Source organism: Galleria mellonella, unplaced genomic scaffold, assembly GCF_026898425.1.
Source record: "Galleria mellonella isolate WM207_F2 unplaced genomic scaffold, CSIRO_AGI_GalMel_v1 utg158, whole genome shotgun sequence".
Classification (NCBI taxonomy): Eukaryota; Metazoa; Arthropoda; class Insecta; order Lepidoptera; family Pyralidae; genus Galleria; species Galleria mellonella.
The window spans coordinates 2,385,806-2,409,963 of record NW_026442003.1 but is presented as its reverse complement, the minus strand read 5'-3'; the positions used below and the strand labels follow the sequence as shown (position 1 = coordinate 2,409,963).

The 24,158-nt window shown below is 37.0% G+C and overlaps 2 protein-coding genes across 3 annotated transcripts; one reads left to right on the top strand and one right to left on the bottom strand.

The window, feature by feature from the left end:
- The first annotated feature begins 2,598 nt into the window (after window positions 1–2,598).
- Window positions 2,599–13,015, top strand: LOC113512265 (spermine oxidase-like). Of its 2 annotated transcripts, none has more exons than XM_052892373.1 (9): window positions 2,599–2,740; window positions 4,598–4,777; window positions 5,781–5,934; window positions 6,838–6,893; window positions 8,264–8,480; window positions 8,901–9,079; window positions 10,345–10,612; window positions 11,342–11,445; window positions 12,661–13,015. In XM_052892373.1, the coding sequence occupies exons 1-9, from the start codon at window positions 2,649–2,651 to the stop codon at window positions 12,899–12,901; spliced, it is 1,491 nt and encodes a 496-aa protein (XP_052748333.1). In that variant the 5' UTR covers window positions 2,599–2,648; the 3' UTR covers window positions 12,902–13,015. The 2 variants fall into 2 exon arrangements, with proteins under 2 accessions (XP_052748333.1, XP_052748334.1); XM_052892374.1 differs by lacking the exon at window positions 2,599–2,740 and adding an exon at window positions 3,794–3,936.
- A 3,009-nt stretch (window positions 13,016–16,024) lies between these two features.
- Window positions 16,025–23,481, bottom strand: LOC113519948 (uncharacterized). The gene is made up of 4 exons (XM_052892359.1): window positions 22,693–23,481; window positions 21,769–21,843; window positions 19,364–19,520; window positions 16,025–16,240 (listed from the first exon to the last, which is right to left on the bottom strand). The coding sequence occupies exons 1-4, from the start codon at window positions 23,479–23,481 to the stop codon at window positions 16,050–16,052; spliced, it is 1,212 nt and encodes a 403-aa protein (XP_052748319.1). The 3' UTR covers window positions 16,025–16,049.
- Between the last annotated feature and the right edge of the window lie 677 nt (window positions 23,482–24,158).

Sequence of the window (24,158 nt, the reverse complement as noted above, 5' to 3'; positions counted from 1 at the left end):
AGCAGGTATATATGTACTATTTACCTGTGAAGGCTTTTACATCGCGTCAAGTCTCGATGGTATATTTAAAAAAGAAAATATATATATATATATATATATATATATATATATATATATATATATATATATATATATATATATATATTATATATATATATATATATTATATATATACAACTTAGAATGGCAAACAAGCTGACGGCCCACCTGATGGAAAGTGGTAACCGTCGACTATTTAATCCACTGAAGTGGCAAACAAGCATACGGTCCACCTGGTAAGTGGTTACCGTAGCCTATAAACGCCTGCAATGCCAGAGGTATTACGCGCGCGTTGCCGACCCTGAAGAAACCTCTTTACCTTCCTATTAAAGAACCCCATGGGGTTCTTTAATAGGAAGGTAAAGAGGTGTAGTCTCTTGGTAAAACCTCGACAGGGAGCTCATTCCATAACCTGAGCATTCGTTGGGGAAAATACCTTAGATAAACGACTTAATTTCATGTCTCCAGTCAATCTCTTCTTCATCCAAAACTTGTCTGGAAGAGATCCCTCTTAGCGATAAGGCCGCCCATTGTTCTCTCAGTGTAATATTTTCTTGTAATTGTTTGTGTTTATAATAAGTTTACTATTTTTTTTTGGGTGAAAATGGTATGGTAACCCCGCCAGCGCTAACGGGATACGCTGGCGGAGCACCAGTGAAGGGTGATAGATGAGAATGAAAACAGGCCAGTTAGCTTATCATGATGAATTCATCAGGAATTAACCATGATAGATTCCAGGGAGAACCGCGAGGAGGTCGACCTGGTTGGGTATATTGCTAGCAGTAGGATTCTCAGTCTCTATTACTAACAATCCCTTTCCCCCCAATAAGTTTACTATTGTAATGTTATGGAGGGAACAATAAAGAGTATCTATCTATCCAATATTCCAAGATGGAGTTGACTCGAAACTTTGTTTTAGATTAATGAAATTTAATTTAAAATCAGTCGAGCGGCTTCGAAGATTGGCGTGATCATATACGAAGACACATGATTTTTATGTACTTATCAAGTAAATAGATAATACATTATCAATTACATAATTAATGCTATGACATAATGGTTTGTTATACGTCATGAATTTGTTTATAAACACAATTGATAATTTTACTAATGTAATAAAATTGTAACTGGTCGATGTCTGTACATGGGACATACTTTAACAATAACAACAGGGGCTTCTCTTTGCCCGCCAGATGATGTGTGGGCGGGCGAGGTAGGGGCCTCGGGGCGTACCCCAGTACCCCGGCTTCTACTCCGGAGGCGACGACCTCCGGGTCGCTGGGTTTGCAGCCGGCATACACTGTTGCTCTGTGTATGCCGGCGTGGTGTCTTGGGACAAACATTAAGGTCATTAAACAAAATTAGACAAGAGAATACTAGATGGCGTTGGATAGAAAGTTCGTCACTCCATCTAGTGGGGAATAGTCCTACACTGCGTTTACTCTTACGCGGTCGCCATATTGGTAAAAAATAAATAAAACCTACCACTTGATATTCACAACGATAGTCACTCTGTGTTCATGGCTAAATTAAAATGTTGATGTACCTCGCCATTATATTATATTTATTTATAATTTATAATAATTTATATACAATTTCTATTATTTATATTATATTATTATTCATATTGTTAATATCTTTATTTATTTAATGACATTTAATAATTTAATTCTATTTTAATGTTTATCAAACACAAGGCACGCTGTGGTCGCCTATAAATGTAAGTACAGTTAGATCTAATCCACCAGTGTATTGTATTGAAATGTTTAGCTGTATCTTATGTTGGTAATCCTATAAATAAATAAATAAATCAATAGAAGGCACAGTAATATTTTTTAGAAACTTTGTCTAACTGTGCGTATGTTTGTTGCGGCACCGCTCAAAATTTACTGCACCAAATTAGATTGTCACATATGTATTCCTGGAAGTGTAACTCAAACTCTCGTAGCTATATGTTTTATATTAGTATGTTATCTGAGAATGGTCTACTATTGGTTTTCCTATTTCTAAAATCCACGCGTGCGAAGTAGCGGGCAAAAGCTAGTTTAGAATATAGTCTTAGTTGTGTAGCTTTCCTTTATTAAACGAATTAAATTCTTTAATACAATAAGAAACATTTATTAATTAGCCCTTTACAGTCTCTGATAAATTAAGAAACAAAATAAATGATGTGATTACATTGTTTACCGTAAAGGTCCTTAAAAAAAAAATAAAAAAACATACAATAGGCACTTATACTTTTTATTGCACTCTAGATTATGGCACCTAATAACTAGATAGAGAATAATTCCCTGTTATTGTAAAGACTGTTTGAACATTTCGTTAATAATTACTAAACAATAAAAAAATGGTAATGCCTTCTAGTTGCTGGGCATTTTAAAATGTATATTTCTTTGATAAATAGCGCCATTTGTGATATAATAACAAAAGACATTCATATTAGTAATTTTAGTTCTTAAATCGCTCTACAGAGGCAGTACCATCGCTCGGTAATCACTTATAATCCTGAAGTAAATATATTAAAGTATTTTTTGTGTAGTTTTCGACTATCGCAAACAGTTTGTAAGATAGATAATCGGGGATCTGCTTATTATAAAGGTCACCGCGAGATGTCGCAGCTTCAGTCGACCGAGATGAGTTATACAGTGTTTTTCGCTGTAGCGCTGTGCGGAGCGGCGTGGGCCGCCAGCGTCCCACACGCGTAAGTCCTGTTATATACCTCACTAGTCACAACACACGGCTTTGCCTGCATGTTTAGGATAAAATATTATCATGGGGCCTTTTTAGAGATCCTAAAAATGAAATAAAGTTAAACTATTTAATAAATCCCGTGTGGTCCTGGAATAGAATGGGCCATCCGTACCTTTTCCGTGGGTGTAGTAAGAGGCGACTTAGGGAGCTTAGTGGTCGATTGATGGGCAAAAGCATCTCTCTTAAAACATCACCAAAAGCTAACTGTGGTTGCCTATCCGCTTACCAAGCGTGGCAAATACTGGCAAAACTCCTTTTTGTGGGGGAGGCCTGTATGATCTGGAGTTAACAGCTAATATGATGATGTGGTGATGATAAAAGGAATAAAGTAGGGAAGGGATTGATAGTAATGGAGATTAGCGATTTTATTGTTAGATATGGCGTCGTTACTCCTTAGACAGATCGGTTTCCATATTAACTCCTTCAGAATTCCTGGGGCATTCATCACGAGGTGTAAATTTTTCCCTATAATCTTTTACTAGTACTTTATTCATGTAAACTAATAGCGTAATAAATAAAGCGGCGTTACAATTTAAATAGGAAAGAAAAACATTAGATTACACACTTCTATTCCTGTTGCAGTTGGCAAACCAAATTGTTACCTACTAGCAAAGACAAAAAGATGTGCTATCAACAATGGTCCTTGAACCATTTGTTTGGGTGTCGCAAAATTGTTTTAAATTAACGATAAGTTATTATCTAATAGTGTTAATGGACGGTTTATCTGCCTGTCTTCTTATTAACGATCCACCCTGGCGTTGCTTGCGTCAATTGGTCTTTAATTTTTTTTTAATTAAATTATATATGGCTTGCCAGGTATGGAATAATTCACTCCTTGATTTCCCATGAGTGTCGCAAAAGGCGACTAAGGAGCAGCAGCGTGTCTCTTAAAAAATCATCAATGCCTCATGTCTAATTGACCTATATATATGACTAGGAATGAGGCCTCTATTGACAGATTGTTAGTAACAATTATCTCGCGATGCAATGTCAGTAAACAGTCAGTTTCGACCGCCACCGCTCGGCCGCCGGCTGACTGTGAGCCGAGCGCGCGGCGACCTCTTGCGTCATACGCGAGTGACGCAACTTGACACAAGCTTTCAGAGTTATGCTCGAGGTGCAACTTGCCTGTGAAGCTAGGCATGGGTAATATGGTATCTGATATCTATATATTAGGTTCCTCTGGACACTGATGTCGAAAGGTTTCATTACAATATCGGTCGGATATCTATTTTTGAATATGTTAAAAATTAGAAGAAAGAAGAGTTGAAGTCCACACCTCACTCCCTAGGTCTCGCGTCATTTCGACTCTCTTAGGAGAGGCAAAATGACCGTGATTGGTTGACTGTCCTATCTCTCAAGTTGGCGCAAACTACACATATTTACAAATTTCATTAAAATGGGTTAAGCGGTTTCGGGGATTATCGTGAATGAACATGGGATTATCAAATGTTAAATATATTATGTACATGAATGCGTAAATAAATAAAATATAATAATAAATAAATAAATAAGAAGTTTATTTATCAGTTTTGTTTTTTCCCGTGTTTTTTTTTTACAACACAGGGGGCAAACGAGCATGCGGCTCACCTGATGGTAGGTGACTACCGCCGCCCATGGTCACCCACAACATGGTGTCTTCCTTTCTCGTGGGTGTCGTAAGAAGCGACTAAGGGAACTTAATGGCCGAAGAATAGACAGCAGCGTCCTTCTAAAAATATCACTAAAGTCTAATCGGCTCCTCCTAAGTTTTCGACTTACTAAACCCATAACGACTAATCTTGCATAAAATTATCCCAATTTACAGCTCCAACAGCCAGTCCTACGATACGATAGTCATCGGGCTGGGGTCAGCCGGGACCACTGCGGCGTCGACCCTGGCGCGCGCCGGCCGCAGGGTGCTGGCGCTGGAGGCGCAGGACCGAGTGGGGGGCAGGGTGCACACCGTGCCGTTTGGGGACGGCGTCGTGGAACTCGGCGCTGAATGGTGAGTCTCACATTTTTACAGCATATCAAATGAGAATGTTCTGGGGAATTGTTCGGTTTGATATCTGCTGCTGAATTTCATCTACGTACAATCCACCACTAAATAGAGTTCCATTCTGCATATCTGGATGAGTACTCGCTTTCTACTATACACGAGTTGATTCCAAACTGTGAGTTTAACGTGTTCTTACACCCAGTATACACATTTCAAGAAAAAAATATATTGTTTTCCAAAACGCCGGCAGCACACCTGCAATTCTTCTAGTATTACGCGTACTCAAGAGCAGTGATAGTCGCTTACCGTCAGGTGAGCCGCATATTCCTTTGCCTCCTATTTTATAAAAAAAAAAGAAAAGAGAATCCTGAAACTGTAGTATGGTTGGCATGAAAATTGATTTAAGTGGACTGTAGAAACTTAAAATAGGGCTTTATTACTGCTGTAAAATACCGGCACAAGTGAACAAGTACAGACAAGATGTAGAAAGGTATACTTACGGAATATTCTTGTTGTAGTCTGCCTGGAGCTGCCCACGAGTGTACGGGTTGTCGATCGTCTTAGGTTCACTTTTAGCCATAAATTTGTATGAATACCAAACTGAAGCATTTTAGATATGATTATTTTGTTGTGAACGCGCGAAACGGCCGCCATCGATGCTATTTGTTTTTTCTCGAATGTTGTCATATTGGGCAGCTCTGATTGGTCGCGTTCGCTGACAGATTGAATGGAAAGGGAGAGCGCGGGAAATTTGAGTGTACTTGTTCTTATGTTCTAACAGTGGTCAATAACTAATTAATACTTGTGGAATTGATCACGACGGGTTTCGTCTGCTGTTGACCTGACAAGAGCCAGCTTTCATCCCTACTGCATCATCTTTCACTGATGTGTAAAGTGATAATGGCGAAGAGGTTACCATTCCATTTTTACCCATTAAGAAAAGACAGCTTCGATTACCACTTGTCTATGAGGACTGGTCACATATGAATGTAACTGGTGTTATGCCCAGGATCCACGGCACCAACCCCAACAGAGTGTACGACGCGGCCGTCCAGAACAACGTGACGGTGCTGCCGCAGTATTTCGAGCTGGCGTTCTACAGATCTGATGGCGAGGAACCCAAAAGTGCATTGATGAAAGAGCTGTTCAATTACTTGTCGCAGGTAACGGTTTATTTATTAATTCTATATATAATTTTAATAAATTATGTAATATATAAATAGATGTCGCAGCACTGCATGTGTCGCTGTAGACCATTCATACATAAACGATATATCTCCTTTGGAAAACGCGCTCTATATCAGTGTTTCCCAACCTTTTTCGTGCCATGCCCCACTTGAACATTTCTAAAATTTTTATACATAATATTTCCCGACAAAGTTTACTTGACGACTCTAATCGCCCAGTTAATATTTTGGTAACGTCAAACGAAATTTTACCTAATAAATATTTACAATTTTTTTTTTATTTGCTTTTTATGTTAAATTTGGCACCGATATCTACTCGTAGCATTGCATTTAAATGGCCCGGAGCAAGAGGATTAAAATCGCTTCGAGTCCATTTTTTAATTGCCCCTCCTTAACTATCAAATTGCCACCCCGTGGGGCGTGGGCCTTACGTTGGGAAACACCGCTCTATATCCTGAGGAGATAAAAAACGTCGCTACAAAGAACATCTTAAAATTCCTATCACTTATAGGAATTAGCAGCGAACTTTAAAAAAGGGCGAACACGAAAGATAAAGGAAAAGTCGCAGTGTTACATTACAGTGTTTTTCTGCGTGAAAAAAAAAAACGGCTTTGTCGAACAAACCTGGCAGAAAAAAATGGTTTCATGTGCCTCTAAGATGAAAAGGCAACCAACTTAGCATTAAATTGCAGCTCTGATTTTCTTCTGAAATTAATTTCGAACCTTATTAAAGGTTCGAATTTTCCCGTTGAAATGAAATACAGTTCTTATCAGGCCGAACTCCACCAGTGTATATCAATGGCGCAGGCATGGTAACCATTCCATTATCATCCATTAAAAATGTGCCTAAGTGAACCTATTGTTGCTGATTTTTTTCAGTTTTTTCACGCGTCACCGCTTGTACCGCTGCCAATGGGATCTTATTTAACTGACAGGTTAGTTTATTTATTTTTTATTTGTTTATTTATTAAATATAAGATATTTACAATGTGAGAACATTGGAGCCCGCAATATTCGAGCCTGTATCGCGGGAGTCCATATGAGATTACCAAGACACGGTGATTTACAAATATAAATTTGTGAGCCACTTTTATGGAATGACATCGTTCTCTATTATAAATAATAACAAGAGGACTTTATGTCAAATCTAATATATAAAATTCTCGTGTCGCGGTGTTTGTTACCAAACTCCTCCGAAACGACTTTACCGATTTTCATGAAATTTTGTGTGCATATTGGCTAGGTCTGAGAATCGGCCGACATCTATTTTTTTATACCCCTCAATGATAAGGGTGACCCACCCCCAGAATTTTTCTTTATATTTTTTTGACAAAATTTTTAATTTTTATTTAAATATGATTTAGCATTGAAAAATACGTACAAATTCGAATTTTCACGCTTTTACGATCAACCCCTGTTTTTTTAATCGCGATTTTTATATGCCGCAATAGGCTTGCAAGATGGCGATCGAATATAATAATTGTAGTAGGATAAGTTTTCATGTATAGTTCTAGAAATAACGTATATGGTAAAACAACGTTTGCTGAGTCAGCTAGTAATATAATAAATAAAATATTTATTTATTAATACAAAAATCCACAGCTCTTCAAAAATAACTTACATGCTAAGTCTCTTATAAATATATAGCCAATAACGAATTTTTATTATACAAACTCCTAAATAATTCTAAATCAAGGTAGGCGAGTTAGAGTGGGTGTATGCAAGTAGTATATATATATATATGTAACTTAAGCAATAGCAGTACTACACTTAATTTATTTATATTTAAATAAATTGATTTTGAGGACAGATGGGGAAAAATGTTGGGACACTTGATACGACACGACGAACTTATGAACATTATAATAGAAGGTAAGATAGAAGGGAGGAGGGGGAGAGGGAGACCGAGGCACAGTTACATCAGGCAGATCAAGGAAGGAGTTGGTGTCGTGTCGTATCAAGAGGTGAAGAGACTCGCTGACAATCGTAGTGAGTGGCAAGAGCTCCACCGACAAGAGCGCAGCTCTTAAATGGATAGATAGATAGATAGATAAATAAATAAAAAAAACTGTGATATTTCGAAGTTTATCAGTTTATATTAAAATGAAAATTTACTTAAGCAATTTAACTCAATGGTCGCGTACTGCGCGATTTCAGAAATGTTTCCTCCCACGAACACTCAGGTTGTGGAATGAGCTCCCTGCCGAGGTTTTCCCAAGAGACTACAGCATGGGGTTTCTCAAAAGGGAGGTAAAGAGGAGGTGTGATACCAATTTATTTATTTAATATCCCTATATTTTTTCAGGATACATCATTACTTAGAACAGAAATATCCGTCGCTCCTTTCAGACCGCGACTTCATAGATGAGTTTCAGAACTTTTTAGACCTATACATATCCGATTACGAAGCGGCATACAGCTGGAATGACATGTCCTCGAATTGCCAATTCCGGAACGTGGAAGGTCATCCGTACATGAGCTGGCACAGATATGGATACAGGACATTTTTTGAGATTTTGTTGGTAAGTAACAATTTGGTACATTCTATAATAGTAACTGAGATATAATATGACAAGGTCGTAAGATTAGAGATAGCGGAATGACAAGGTCGTAGGATTAGAGGTGGCGGAATGACAAGGTCGTAAGATTAGAAGTGGCAGAATGACAAGGTCATAAGATTAGAGGTGGCGAAATGACAAGGTCGTAAGATTAGAGGTGGCGGAATGACAAGGTCGTAAGATTAGAGGTGACGGAATGAGAAGGACGTAAGATTAGAGGTGGCGAAATGACAAGGTCGTGAGATTAAAGGTGGGGGAATAACAAGGTCGTAAGATTAGAGGTAAGGGAATGACAAGGTCGTAAGAGCAGAGGTAACGGAATGACAAGGTCGTAGGATTAGAGATGGGGGAATGACAAGATCATAAGATTAATTTCGTTTCCAGAACAAGTACAACAACGGGCCAGGGCTGCCGACACTGGACATAAAGTTGAGCACGGAGGTGACGCGGGTGGCGTGGTCGCGGGCGGCGGACGGCAACGTGACGGTGACCACCGCCGACGGCGCCACCTACACGGCCGACAACGTCATAGTCACCGTGTCGCTCGGAGTATTAAAAGAAACGTACGTAGTATTTTTTTTATAAAATACAGAGTAATAAAAAAGAGAGATTTCAATCGTAAAAAATACGTAATATTTGACTAGTAGGTATCTTATTTATCTTTTTTAAAACTAGTAAAATATCTGTGGATGATGAGATTTTACATCGACACATAGCTTTTAAAGATATTTATTTAGAATGGGGATGATATCTTCGTATCTATCAGACATCTTGGATCTTGGAGAAGATTTTATTTCGCATCAAGCAGATGTGTATTCATATGATAATGAGCCAATAGGCGAATAAATCCTATCATTTATCACAGTACTTACAGTAAGCTGACGGCTCGCCTGATGGAAAGTAGTAGAATTTGTCTATATACATGAACATCTTAGCCATCATAAAATGCACTGTGATATCTATGGTAACCATAAGGGTTACTGTGCCTGAGGACTATGGTGTTATGCCTCCATAAGCTGTAATTTCACTTTCATATCCCTTTATACCGTAAAACAACCATGCAAGCGTCATTACTTCTTAGTAGAAATACGAGTGAGGCAAAGGTAGCTGAACAGATCTCTTGTAGAACATGTCCTTTTAGTAAAAATATTTCAAAAATGATATTTATTTATTTAACTCTTTATTGCACCATAAATAAAAATATACAAAGACAAGTGAATAATTCAAGTGAAATACAGTAACGTAAATACAGATTGAAATATACACATAAAGGTACAAGAGGCGGTGTTATCGCTAGGGCGATCTCTTACAGACAAGCTTTAGTTAAAGGAGAACAGATAGCTTTATTTAAGTAAGCAAGTAATTTAATAATAAGCTTTTTTGAATAGTCATTTTTTAATCTACTGCTCAGTTCTAAATTTAATTTCAGCTGTGAAAAAAGAGCAAAAAACACAGCTGTTGGTTTTTTTTTTCAAATAAGAGTTAAGTGTGTTAAAAAATATTTTTTACACGCAATGATTTTTTTTATACAACTTAGAATGGCAAACAAGCTGACGGCCCACCTGATGGAAAGTGGTAACCGTCGCCTATACACATGAGCAGTACCGTGGACATAACAGAGTACTCGTATACTGTTTCGCCCATGATACCCCCCATGCGTTACCATTTCTGAGGACTCGGGTGTTATTCCTCTGATATGCATTTGATATGCAAACATTACATTGCTTGAAGAAATCATCTACTCCTTTATACATTATAACTTGGCTTGTTGTATTTCAATGTATTTGCATTCCATAAACAAAATCTTAATTTTAAATGACGTTTCCAGGCACGAAACTTTATTCTCGCCGCAGCTTAACGGAGAGAAAAGGACAGCAATAGAAAAAATATCTATAGGCGTCAAACATAAAATAGTTTTACTCTTCCCGCACGTCTGGTGGCCAGAAGGACAGGAATTTGATTTCATTTGGAATAGAGAGGACATTAAAAACTTAGCCGACGACGAGAAATGGATAAGTAACATTTCACAGATCACCACACCTATGGGCGCTTCGAATACGGTTACTTTTTGGATAAGCGGAAGACCCGCGATATTGGTCAGTATATCAATGGCATAAGGTTCTAATTCTGGCTACCGTCTTTTTTTATGCATTTTAGAATGGCAAACAAGCTGACGGCCCATCTGATGGAAAGCGGTAACCGTCGCCTATACACATGAGCAGTACCATGGACATAACAGAGTATACTGTTTCGCCCATGATACCACCCATGCGTTGCCATTCTTGAGGACTCAGGTGTTATGAGTCCTACTTGTGTTTCTTTGTGTCACGAAAGAAACACGAGTAGGACAAAGGTGCATGCGACTGCATGTTGACGACTTTTGTGCTCTGATAACCGTTTTTTTTGTTGGATGAAAATGGTATGGTAACCCCGCCTGCGCTAACGGGATACGCTGGCGGAGCACCAGTGAAGGGCGATAGATGAGAATGAAAACAGGCCAGTTAGCCCATCATGATGGATTCATCAGGAATAAACCATGATAGTTTCCAGGGGGAACCGCGTGGAGGTCGACCTGGTTAGGTATATTGCTAGCAATGGGTTTTTTGGTCTCCATTACTAACAATCCTTTTCCCCCCTCATGTCAGCCGTTAGTTGCCCACTGTTGAACTCCTCCCGTATAAGAGGGATTTTGCCAGTAGTGGCTTTGGCAGGCGGATTTTTTTTTTAATGGATGTTAATGGAATGGTAACTCCACCTGCGCTGACACCATTCCATTTTAAAATTAACCCATTAAAAAAAAATTAAGGGAACTATTAATTTTCTAGGTGGAGTCATTGTCCGACGACCAAGTCGAACAGAAATGTCTGCAGCTACTGCGCAAGTTTATGGGCCGTAACGTGACTATACCAGAACCTACAGCAATTGTGAGGTATTGTATATTTTAAAAACTATAGCGTCTAGATATTTTTTTTTAGAAATATTGTTAAATCTGGTCTTCAGAATAGAAATTTTGAAAATGAATGAAGCTGTGATATTAAATTAAAATTTTAATTTTAAACTTAGATAAATAACATAATAATAATTTACAGAATCTGTATAAAATATACCCAACCAGTGTTTCGACCTCAGTTCTGTTTGCATGGCTGTGTTTCCCCGGAAACTATCATGAATAATCCCAGATGAATCCATCATGATGGGCGAAACAGTATACTCTGTTTTCATTCTCATCTATCTACGGTTACCACTTCACGTCAGGTGCCGTCAGCTTGTTTGCCAGCTAAGTTGTATAAATTATATATATATATATATATATATTTAAATATTTTAGAAATTTAGTTAAATCTGGTCTTCAGAATAGAAATTTTGAAAATGAATGAATCCGTGATATTAAATTAAAATTTTAATTTTAAACTTAGATAAATAACACCTCAGAATCTAGCAATATACCCAACCAGGTCGACCTCCTCGCGGTTTCCCCTGGAAACTATCATGAATAATTCCAGATGAATCCATCACCTGCAATGCGGTTTTCATTCTCATCTATACCATCACTGGTGCCCCACCAGCATGCTCGTTTGCACAGGCCACCATGTTTTCAGTCAAAAAAAAAAAAAACCTACTATATTATTTAATTAATTAGGTATACAATATGAAACTACAGTAGAATTAGAAAATATAAGATAAAAGAGTTTTGTTTAAGCTTAATTAAATACATTTTATTTTGACTTTTTTACGTAAAGTTTGGTTTCTAGATTATCGAACGCATCCATTGGAAGGAGGGTTAGTGTGTAAACCGGTGAATCATGTTGAGGGGAAAGATGTTGTTAGTAATGGAGTCTAGCTGACACATTGAAAGAAAGAAAGAAAAAAAGAAAGAAACTTTATTTTACAGGGTAATACAGTACTTAGTAATAAAGAGTGTATGTCATGTCGACCTCCACGCGGTTCCCACTGGAAACCATTGTGGTTAATTCTAGTGGAATTCTTCACTATTGGCTAACTGACCTGCTTTCATCGTCACCTGTCATCCCTCATTGGTGCCCCGTCAGCGTATATCGATAGCGCAGGCGGGGTTACCATTCCATTATCATCCATTAAAAAAAAGGGAATCACTGCTGATGTCATATTTTGTTGTTCTTTTTAGATCATCCTGGCACTCGAACCCGTTCACTCGAGGTAGCTACACGTACGACAACGTACTAGCCCCGCAGTACCCCACAGCGAGGGAAGACCTGGGTGCACCCCTCACCGACTCCTCCGGTAGACCGAGGGTCCTTTTCGCTGGGGAGGCGACGAGTCCAAACCACTTTGGTACAGTTCACGGCGCCAGCGAAACCGGTTATAGAGAAGCTTTAAAATTATTACCGAAAAGTGAGAAAGAGTAATCAGAAATAAAATGTATTTTTTATATTATATGTATAAACTAGTCGGCCATTTTGTATACGTTATTGTTAGCTGTATAATAGATATTTGAAAAATATATCAATTGTAATTTATAATCAGTGCTTTTATTCACTATTTTTTTTTTAATTTAAATTCATTTTCTATTTTTACTTTTTTTAATAGTTATACATTTATTATTCTCAAATAATGTGTTGTTCTCAAAAAAAAATTAATGGTTCTGTTAACATCTGAGAATTATTATTGTCAATATTGCTTTTAGTTTTTAATAGTATTGTTTAATTTAATTAATTTAGTATTGTTTAATTTGTATAATTTAGTATTGTTTAATTTGTTTAATTTACTATTGTTTAATTTGTTTAATTTACTATTGTTTAATTTAGTTTTGTTTAATTTGTCTAATTTAGTATTGTTTAATTTAGTTTTGTTTAATTTACTTTTGTTTAATTTGTTTAATTTAGTTTTGTTTAATTTACTGTTGTTTAATTTTGTGTTTCCTTCACTTGTATTACATTTGTGTAAACTTTAGCGGCTGTCAAATTACTGTTAAAGTGTGTTTGATTAAAATAAATAAATAAAGTAAAATAAATAAATATTCTATAAATACAGTCTAATAAAAATACAGCGAGGTATAAGTATATGCGTCTTTTTAAGCAGGCATTCTTTTTAAGGCACTGAAGACCATGTAGATTTGATGGTACTGCCTAGTCTTGCTTTATATTTGTATTGAATTTTGTAATAAAACATATGTAAATATAAATTTAATTAATTATATTGCGACATTTATATGCATGTAATCTGTAGTCAATGTTGTGTACGCCTGCTACAGGTATGCATGTCAGCATGCTACACAAACAAATGTTAATTAATTCCATGTATAATACTGTTGGTGTGCCTAATTAGAAATAAATAAAATAAAATAAATAAACATTTTGTATATATACGCAGGAATCTTCAACTGTTTCTTAAAAACAGCGCTCTCAATAATCATAACACTAGATAGAAATACAAACTTGCTATTCCGAAGTGTCTTTTATGGGAATGGACATCTTTTTTTATACAACTTAGAATGGCAAACAAGCTGACGGCCCACCTGATGGAAAGTGGTAACCGTCGCCTATAGACATGAGCAGTAGCATGGACATAACAGAGTGTACTGTTTCGCCTATGATACCCCCCATGCGTTGCCATTCCTCAGGACTCAGGTGTTATTCCTCTGTACCCTGTAAATTCACGCCATATCCCACTCTTCAAACCGAAACACAGCCATGCAAACACAACTGATTCACGGTTGAAACACGAATGAGACAGAGGTACCCAAGCAAACGACTTTTGTACAAAGTCTCCCTCTGGTATGTTATAATAAGATATTGAAAAAATATTGGATTAATCTTTTAATACACTTATTGAACAAAACCTATTTTTTTTTATACAACTTAGAATGGCAAACAAGCTGACGGCCCACCTGATGGAAAGTGGTAACCGTCGCCTATAGACATGAGCACTGTCATGGACATAACAGAGTACACTGCTTCGCCCATGCGTTGCCATTCCTAAGGACTCAGGTGTTATATTTAACTGCACTTTGTAAATAATTTTAACTTAATTATTTATAATTTTAATAAGGATTAATGTTATGTTTGTTCTAGAAATTTATATCACTTTATTGTTATCACTAATTGGTTGCTTTATATTTGTGTAGTCCATGAAGACGGAGCACTGGTGACTAGTAAAACGGTTCTTTCCAAAACCTACTGCAGGCACTAGTATTTCACAAAATCGGTCTCGCATATTTAATTGTGCCTCAAGTTGCTACTCTGTACTGCCTTTACCTATGTTCAACAACGATATACGATACAAAAAGATAAATACAACAACTTTTTGGGGGGAAAGGGATTGTTAGCAATGGACTTTGACAGCCCCATTGCTAGCAATATGCCCTATTAGGTCGTCCTCCACGTGTTTCCCCCTGGAAACCATCGTGAACAATTCTTGTTCAATTCGTCACGATGGGCTAACTGACCTGCTTCATCCTCACCTATCATCCCTCACTGGTGCCCCGCCGGTGTATACCGATAGCGCGGGTGGGATTATCATTGCATTATCATCCATTAAAAAAAAATACAGCAATTTTCTTCAGCTATAATTTCTCTGCTTAGTTCACAGTTTTTGTACCTACATGAATCAAATGTGTTTATAAACGATTTTTTAAAAAGACGACAACTGAAATAGAACTGAAAATCGGAGAAGGTAAATTGTTCCAGCGTTTCGTGGCAGTATATTTAAAACTTTCACGCAATTTTAGTTTTCGATGTCGGGCAGATCAAGTAGGGATGTGAGACTCTACGGAAGTATTTCCTAAAGTGGACGATAACGCCCCCTTGTGGCCGCTGCCGACCTAAAGAGGGGCGGTAAGAGAACCAGAAAAAAATGGGGGTATTGTGTATAGGCTTGGGGGGTGATTTGTTGATCTTGAAGTAATAGTGGTTTTTAAGTAGTTAAAAAAAGGGGGGGCGCTAAAAAATAATTTATTCTCAAAGTGGGCGGTAGACAAAATAAGTTTAAGGAACCCCTGCTCTACGGTTACACAAAAAGATTGGTGGGTTTTATAGGAGACAAATCTAGGTGTGGCAGGTATAACGAAAAGGATATAAGGACTCACCGTCTTGTCGTGGGCTATCATACGATGTCCTGTGCAGGCGCCTTGATTCCTTCCGTCACTTTGTCACCAATGTACACACACTAAAATCTTGTCTATTAACACAGCACTTCAAATTACGAAAGCGGCAACGCTTTAAACGTTTACAGTTTACAGCACAACAATGTTATTAATATTTGTTTTATACACGTAATTGCACGTTGATTGCGGAGGTCACATTGACGGTTAGGATTGAAGACAGCTCTGAAGTTTCTTATAATCTTCCGGCGTCCTCACTGGTTGTTGTAACTCGGAGGTAAAGACGACGACGGTGATTGGATAGGATAGGATCAAGGGAAATGAATTTAGCACTAGTTACCGATTATTATTATTATTATCATTGAATTAGCATATTATTAATAAGAATAAATTATTATTACGAAAAATATATAAAATTCAAGAAGCGCGCGAACAAAGATAAGCATTAGAAAGAGTTATGTGGTGGCTACGTCGTATTTACGTTTGTACAGCGTGTATTGAACTTGGACTGTTATGTAGACCAGGATCGAAGCGGCTAGTTTAAGCATGAAGCCCGTATCGAATAGAAACATATTGTAGACAGACATGCGCGGCTCTTGGTTCTGCAGAATCTCGTAGATACGTTTCGTCAGCTTGAAGACGGCATCTGAAAACATTTTTCGGATAATTGGGACATTCGTTCATTTGTTACTTCATCTATTTTTTTTCTTTGATGGGTGAAAATGGTATGGTAACCCCGCCTGCGCTGTCCCGGATACGCTGGCGGAGCACCAGTGAAGGGTGATAGATGAGAATGAACACAGGCCAGTTAGCGCATCATGATGAATTCATCAGGAATTAACCATGATAGTTTCCAGGGAGAACCGCGAGGAGGTCGAGCTGGTTGGGTATATTGCTAGCAATGGGATTCTCAGTCTCCATTACTAACAATCCCTTTCCCCCTACTTCATCCATTTGATAAATCGTACACTCACTTATTCATTAATTTGTTTCTTCAATCATTCATTCGTTTATTTGATTATTCATTTATTCTTAGATTTATTTTTGGAATCATTATTCAAATATTTATTGATTAAAACTCACTCAATCATCCATTCATTTTCTTATTAACTCACTCATTAATTAATACCTTCTTATTCTTCTATAATCACTCATCCATTCAATCATTCATTCATTCTATAGCCATTCAATAATCCATTCATCAATAATTTATTCTATAATGTCTCAACTCAACAATTTAATCACACAATTATTCTATAGTCACTTGGTTATTCATTTATTCTTAGATTTATTTTTGGAATCATTTATACAAAAATTTATTGATTAAAACTCACTCACTTACTCATCCATTCATTTCTTATTCACTCACTCATTCTTTAATTTACATATTCATTCTATAGTCACACCTCATCATTTTTAATTACTCATTCATTCTATAGTCACTCCTCATCATTCTTAATTACTTATTCATTCTATAGTCACTCCTCATCATTCTTAATTACTTATTCATTCTATAGTCACTCCTCATCATTCTTAAGTACTTATTCATTCTATAGTCACTCCTCATCATTCTTAATTACTTATTCATTCTATAGTCACTCCTCATCATTCTTAAGTACTTATTCATTCTATAGTCACTCCTCATCATTTTTAATTACTTATTCATTCTATAGTCACTCCTCATCATTTTTAATTACTCATTCATTCTATAGTCACTTCTCATCATTTTTAATTACTCATTCATTCTATAGTCACTCCTCATCATTCTTAAGTACTTATTCATTCTATAGTCACTCCTCATCATTCTTAATTACTTATTCATTCTATAGTCACTCCTCATCATTCTTAAGTACTTATTCATTCTATAGTCACTCCTCATCATTCTTAATTACTTATTCATTCTATAGTCACTCCTCATCATTCTTAATTACTTATTCATTCTATAGTCACTTCTCATCATTTTTAATTACTCATTCATTCTATAGTCACTCCTCATCATTTTTAATTACTCATTCATTCTATAGTCACTCCTCATCATTTTTAATTACTTATTCATTCTATAGTCACTCCTCATCATTTTTAATTACTCTTTCATTCTATATTCTCATCCATTCGATCACTCATTCATAGTCACTCATCCATTTATCACTCATAATTAATAAAGATTTTGCGTCACAATAAAGAATTTTCAAACAGATGTCGGATTTGTTTTTAATACAACATGATGACATGACAAAAATGCTGACGGCATGGACCCGATGGAAAGTGATCAGCATATCGACATGAACAGCATCGTGGACGTCACAGAATATACTGTGACAGTCATGGTACTCCTTATACGCTGCGATTTCTGAGACTCATGATGTTATATCTCCGTACCTTGTAATTTCACTCCATTATCTCGTCTTTCATGTCGTGTGGTTTAAGTATAGAATGGGTAATCCCTTCCCTTTCCATGGGTGTTGTAAAAGGCGACTAAAGGGATTTAATGGTCGAAGGTTGAGTAGCAGCCTTCCTCTTAAAACATGACCAAAGCACAACTGCGGTTGCCGACTCGCCTGCCGAGCGTGGCAACTATTGGCAACACCTCCTCTATGGGGGAAGCCTATGTCCAACAGTGGACAGTAAACGGCTGATATGATAATAATAAAAATAAAATGCCATCTTTCAAACCGAGTCATAACCATGCGAGCTCGGCTTTATGGCAGACATATATTGAACTGAGACGCCCAAAGCCCCTTTTTAAAATCACACCGTTCGCCATCGACAGGGAATTCATCCTCAGACTTTTGAGCTAAAATGGTCACGTACAGTGAGGTTTCATAGGAATTCTCTCTAGTGAAGGGGTTCTTCAAAAAGGTTACATTAAGGTTTCCTCAGGATCGGCAACGAGCACGTGACACCCCTAGTGTTGCAAGCGCCCATAGGCTACGGTAACGGCTTACCAGGTGGGACGTATGCTTCTTTGCGATCTCAGTGGTATAAAAAAGGTAATAATAATAAACTCTTTATTGCGCACAGTAGAGATGTATACAAGGAGTATTTATACAGAATGTGCATATACAAAAGGCGGCCTTATCACTAGAAGCAATCTCTTACAGATAACCTGGCGTAAAGAATGGATAAGTACAGAGAGAAAGGTAGATGGCGCAAGTCAGACACGATAAATTACCAGAGGGAGACTTTGTACAAAAGTCGATTGCTTCAACCGTTAAGCAGTTGTGTTTGCATGGCTGTGTTTCGATTTGAAGGGTGGGATATGGCGTGAATTTACTGGGTACAGAAGAATAACACCTGAGTCCTCAGGAATGGCAACGCATAGGGGGTCTCATAGGGGAAACAGTATACTCTATTATGTGCATGGTACTGCTCATGTCTATAGGCGACGGTTACCACTTTCCATCAGGGCCGTCAGCTTGTTTGCCATTCTAAGTTGTATGATCTATCTATCCATTTAAGAGCTGCACTCTTGTCGGTGGAGCTCTTGCCACTCACTACGATTTTCAGCGAGCCTCTTCACCTCTTGATACGACACGACACCAACTCCTTCCTTGATCTGCCTGATGTAACTATGTCTCGGTCCCCCGAGACATAGTTACAGTTGTATATAAAAAAGAAAAATACAAAAAAGGAATAAAAAAAGATGCAAAATATTCTAAATATCATTTATATATTAAAATAAGATATTATATTACATAAATATACGTATATAATATAAATAATAATACATAAAGGTATTCAAGCAGAGGACGATTTGAAATCAACTTACCAGAATTGGTAGGTTTCAATTGCGCGTAAGTGCAGATAATTTTCGTCTGCTCCAGCAAACGTAGCAACCCATCGTATAGTAAACTGAACACCGTCAGCAGAAGCAGCGGCGTAACAAACCATACTGACACGATGATCTTGCGGATCATGTTGATTTCCTGCGAAAAGGAGTTTATTGTAAATCTTTGTATTTTTTTTTCTTATGGGTGAAAATGGTATGGTGACTCCGCCTGCGCTAACGGGATACGCTGGCGGAGCACCAGTGAAGGGTGATAGATGAGAATGAAAACAGGCCAGTTAGCCCGTCATGATGAATTCATCAGGAATTAACCGTGATAGTTTCCAGGGAGAACCGCGAGTAGGTCGACCTGGTTGGTTTTATTGCTAGCAATGGGATTCTCAGTCTCCATTACTAACAATCCCTTTCTCCCCAAATCTTTGTATTGTAAAATCTTTCATCATCTTCCTACCCTTATCCCAATCATTTGGGGTCGGCATAATATGATTTTATTCATATTACAAAATGGTTTTTTTAGTTTTACGACCGGCCACCTGCCTGACGTCAACCCTCTTTGGGTATTGTAAAATCTTTATTGTACATAATTCATACTGAATACATTAAAAGATTTGATATATATACAATGGCGGACTTATCCCATAGAGGGATCTCTTACAGTCGACCTTTGGGAAGCTGAAAGAAAACTGTAGAATGTACAAGGGTAATAACCGTACAAAATTAAATAAAGGCAGTAAAAAATTGAATATATATATATATATATATATATATATATATATATATATATATATATATATATATATATATATATATATATATATATATATATATATATATATATATATATATATATATATAAATATATATATATAAAAGATAATACAATAAAAATAATTGTATACACCTACATATGTAAATAATAATAGTACATAAATAATAAATATAACATTAATACGTAATTATAATAAACCTACACACATAAACATATATATTTGATTGTCATCTTGCGACAACTCTGCTTGCGGCATATAAAAATCGCGATTAAAAAACAGGCGTTGATCGTAAAAGCGTGAAAATTTGAATTTGTATGTATTTTTCAATGCTTAGTAATAATAAAATAAAAATAAAAAAAATGTCATAATAAAAAAAAAATTAGGGGTGGGTCATCCTTATGATTGAGGGGTATGAAAAATAGATGTTGGCCGATTCTCAGACCTACCCAATATGCACACAAAATTTCATAAAAATCGGTAAAGCCGTTTCGGAGGAGTTTGGTAACAAACACCGTGACACGAGAATTTTATATATTAGATATATATATGTATATATACACACATATATATATATATATATATATATATATATATATATATATATATATATATATATATATATATATATATTTATTGCACTTGTAAATTACATTGTTAATGCATTTATAAATATTGTCAGCAAGGGTGGACTTATCTCTGACACAGATCTCTTCCAGTCAACCCGATACAGTTGGAAAACATGTTTAGCGTCAGTGGAAAGCTAAATTGCAATAAATACTCATACAAATACTCCGAGTATAAATAACTAATCAATACATAAACAAATAATTAAATGAAATATTAACATATGCCGGAAACATAAATATAACACCTAAATATAATGTCTGCTAGATAGACTGTCATATCTGTCTGTTTACTGTATATCTATCTTTTTCTTGTACGGATAATCTGGTAGTATTGTTTCATTGTTACCCTATCCCCTTTGGCCGCGACAGAATATCAGTGCTCTGCTCTTTTGAGGGCGAAGCAATAAACTGAGTTGTGGCCATTTTGTATTGCTATGGCACACTCACAAACGAAAATTGTATTTAGCTTTATGTATTTTTTTTTATCATTTATTTTATCTCGCCTTTTTTTGTGTATGTATGTTGTAATTTGTGTGCTGTAAGTAAGTAATGCAAATAAATTATCTATCTATCTATCTATCTATCTATCTATCTATCTATCTACCTACCTACTTACATAATAAATACATAAAATATTTTAAAAGAAAAGTCAAAAATTTTTTTATACAACAGTATTAGATATAATTTGGATGGTGAATGTTGTGGATGAAGTGGATGTTACTGGTGTGAGTACACACTCACATAACAGTAACGTCCACTTAGTATTATAGTATATGCATGTGTGTCTGTATGTATATGTATGTGTATATATGTATATCTGTGTATATGTGTGTATAAAGATATAAGTTTATAATTGTTTAAAAAGCTGTATGTACAAGAGCGCAAAGCTGCAGACAAACTGCAATGCAGTTTCGCAGCACTAAGAATATGTATTGTCTATGTAATTGTTTACTTGAAATAAATAAATAAAATAAATAATAAAATATAATACCTTCGTATTCTGCAGAATGACAGCTTGCATCACCGACACGGAACCAATAAGAACAGATACGATTGACAGGAACACCTGTAATTAATGTTAAATTTCGTCAGTCAAATCGCCGTATGGTCCCGGCATAGAATGGGCCACCCCTTCCTCTCCCGTGGGTGCCGCAAGAGTCGACTAAGGGAGGCCGAGGGATGGGCAGCAGCGTCCCTTTTAAAACATCACCAAAGCCTGACTGCGGCTGCCAATCCGCCTGTAAAACGTGGCGACTTTTTTTTTATACCGCCCATCGTGACAAACTCAACGATAAATTAGTCCTTACCTTCGATCAATCCTTGAGCCCCCCCCCCCCCCACCAAGTTTATTGGTTTTTTGTTTTATGGGTGAAAATAGAATGGTAACTCCACCTGGGCTAACGGGATACGCTGACGGATCACCAGTGAAAGGTGATAGATGAGAATGAAAACAGGCCAGTTAGCCCATCATGATGAATTCATCAGGAATTAACCATGACAGTTTCCAGGGGGAACCGCGAGGAGGTCGACCTAGTTGGGTATATGGCTAGCAATGGGATTCTCAGTCTCCAACACTACCAATCCCTTTCCTCCCAGATTATTGGGTTGCCACACTTCACTAAACTAAGATATCTTCACATCAGCCGTTAACTGTACACTCCTGCATATAGATCTCCCCAAAAAGTAGGGGTTTGCTATTAGTAGCAATGCTTGGTAAGTAGGTTGACAACCACAGCTAGGCTTTGATGATGTTGTAAGGGAACACTGCTGCCCATCTTTTGACCATTAAGTTCTTTTAGTCGCCTCTTACTACACCCACGAAAAAGGAAGGGGTGGCACATTCTATGCTGGTACCACACGGCGAGCTAAGCTAAGGTATAGGCGTTCTTAAATTGTAAACAAAGAAGACACTTACCAGAAGCCTGTAGCAGCGCTCCAAGCGGCGTATTTGATTAAAAACCAGCTTGAAACCATCGAGGTAGTCTCCGATACGTGCTCTATTGTGAAACGTCACGAGGTCATTGTATCTCCTCATCCAGAAGATGCCATCGATGAGAAACACGTCGGGCATATATTCCGGATTCATATTTGAATACTTCATAATCGATAGGTTCAAATATTTCAAGCGCATGTTTAAAAAAGAATAAGAAACGTACGCATAGTTGGCATCGAATATCATTGACAACGCCAGGGTGAAGAAAATAGATGTGGCTATGTGGTTTTCGACGTTTAAATCGAATACAAAGTAAAATAATACCACAAAAACAATCTCGAAAACAATAACGCTCATTATGACGATGTAATGGATTTTCTTTAGCGGCTCCCTCATGAACTTTGTCGCATCTACCCCCAATACTACATCTATATCGACAAATCCGTTCACGAAATCTTTGGAATCCTTGAAAAACGTTATGTCTGCTAGTATGGATACGAACACTATTGTGATCTGGGCACATATTAGACCTTCTGCCACTGTGAACACTTGTTCAACTATGACCCCTGTGTACAATATACTTATGGACGCAATTAATCCAGCAAAAATGAGTACGCAACCGTAGACCTTGTTAGATGTGGACGTATCCACGACCTGCGCCTTGAAAACTTTAATCCTGCAGAAACCGACCGCTCGCACAAGCCAAAAATATATGCTATTGTACATTACGTTGTATTCAGTAATAACTTTAACTCTATCGGGGGCGTCCATATTGTTGGATGCTCTATGAAGTTTTACAATCATAAATTAAATATATATATATATCTATATATTGCATTAAAAACATTTCAATTTCCCAAAACATTGTAATTATGTCCCTTGACAATTATACGGTTTATCAGAACAATTATGTAGATTGAAATCCAAATTGGGAGCGCCATTTCAAATGAATGTTTTATTAGTGAAACTTAATGTTTTGTAAAGAAATATGAATTAAAATATCGATTAATAATTACATGTATAGTTAATGAATACAGTGATGTCTCAGTAACACGAGTATAATTCATTCCGTAACCTCGCTCGTATGTCAAATTGTTCGTATCTCAAAGCAATTTTTCCCCGTTGAAATTAATTGAAATGCCATTAATCCGTACTCCCAAAAAACCACCTCAGTTGTTTTTGTTAAGTGTTAGTCTGAGGTAGGAGAAATTGTTAGACACCAACATCCAGCCCGTGTATGTGGGGCTCGTTTGCAGCGGTGTAGTATGCGATCCCTCGCATCTCAAACCTTGCCCGCATCTCGACACAAAATATCGCTCGCTCGGCATCTCGTGTCTCAAAACACTCGTATATTAGGCCACCCGTATATCGAGGTACCACTGTACAATGGGGGGAAAGGGATTGTTAGCAATGGAGTTTGACAGCCCCATTGTTAGCAATTTGCCCTA

Coding starts and splice junctions, on each gene's coding strand:
- LOC113519948 (XM_052892359.1), bottom strand. CDS start 23,481: ATGGACGCCCCCGATAGAGTTAAAGTTATTACTGAATACAACGTAATG. Junction 21,844..22,692: donor AGCGCTGCTACAGGCTTCTG/GTAAGTGTCTTC, acceptor CATTAATTACAG/GTGTTCCTGTCAATCGTATC. Junction 19,521..21,768: donor TCATTCTGCAGAATACGAAG/GTATTATATTTT, acceptor TCCTTTTCGCAG/GAAATCAACATGATCCGCAA.
- LOC113512265 (XM_052892373.1), top strand. CDS start 2,649: ATGTCGCAGCTTCAGTCGACCGAGATGAGTTATACAGTGTTTTTCGCT. Junction 2,741..4,597: donor GCCGCCAGCGTCCCACACGC/GTAAGTCCTGTT, acceptor CCCAATTTACAG/CTCCAACAGCCAGTCCTACG. Junction 8,481..8,900: donor CATTTTTTGAGATTTTGTTG/GTAAGTAACAAT, acceptor TTTCGTTTCCAG/AACAAGTACAACAACGGGCC.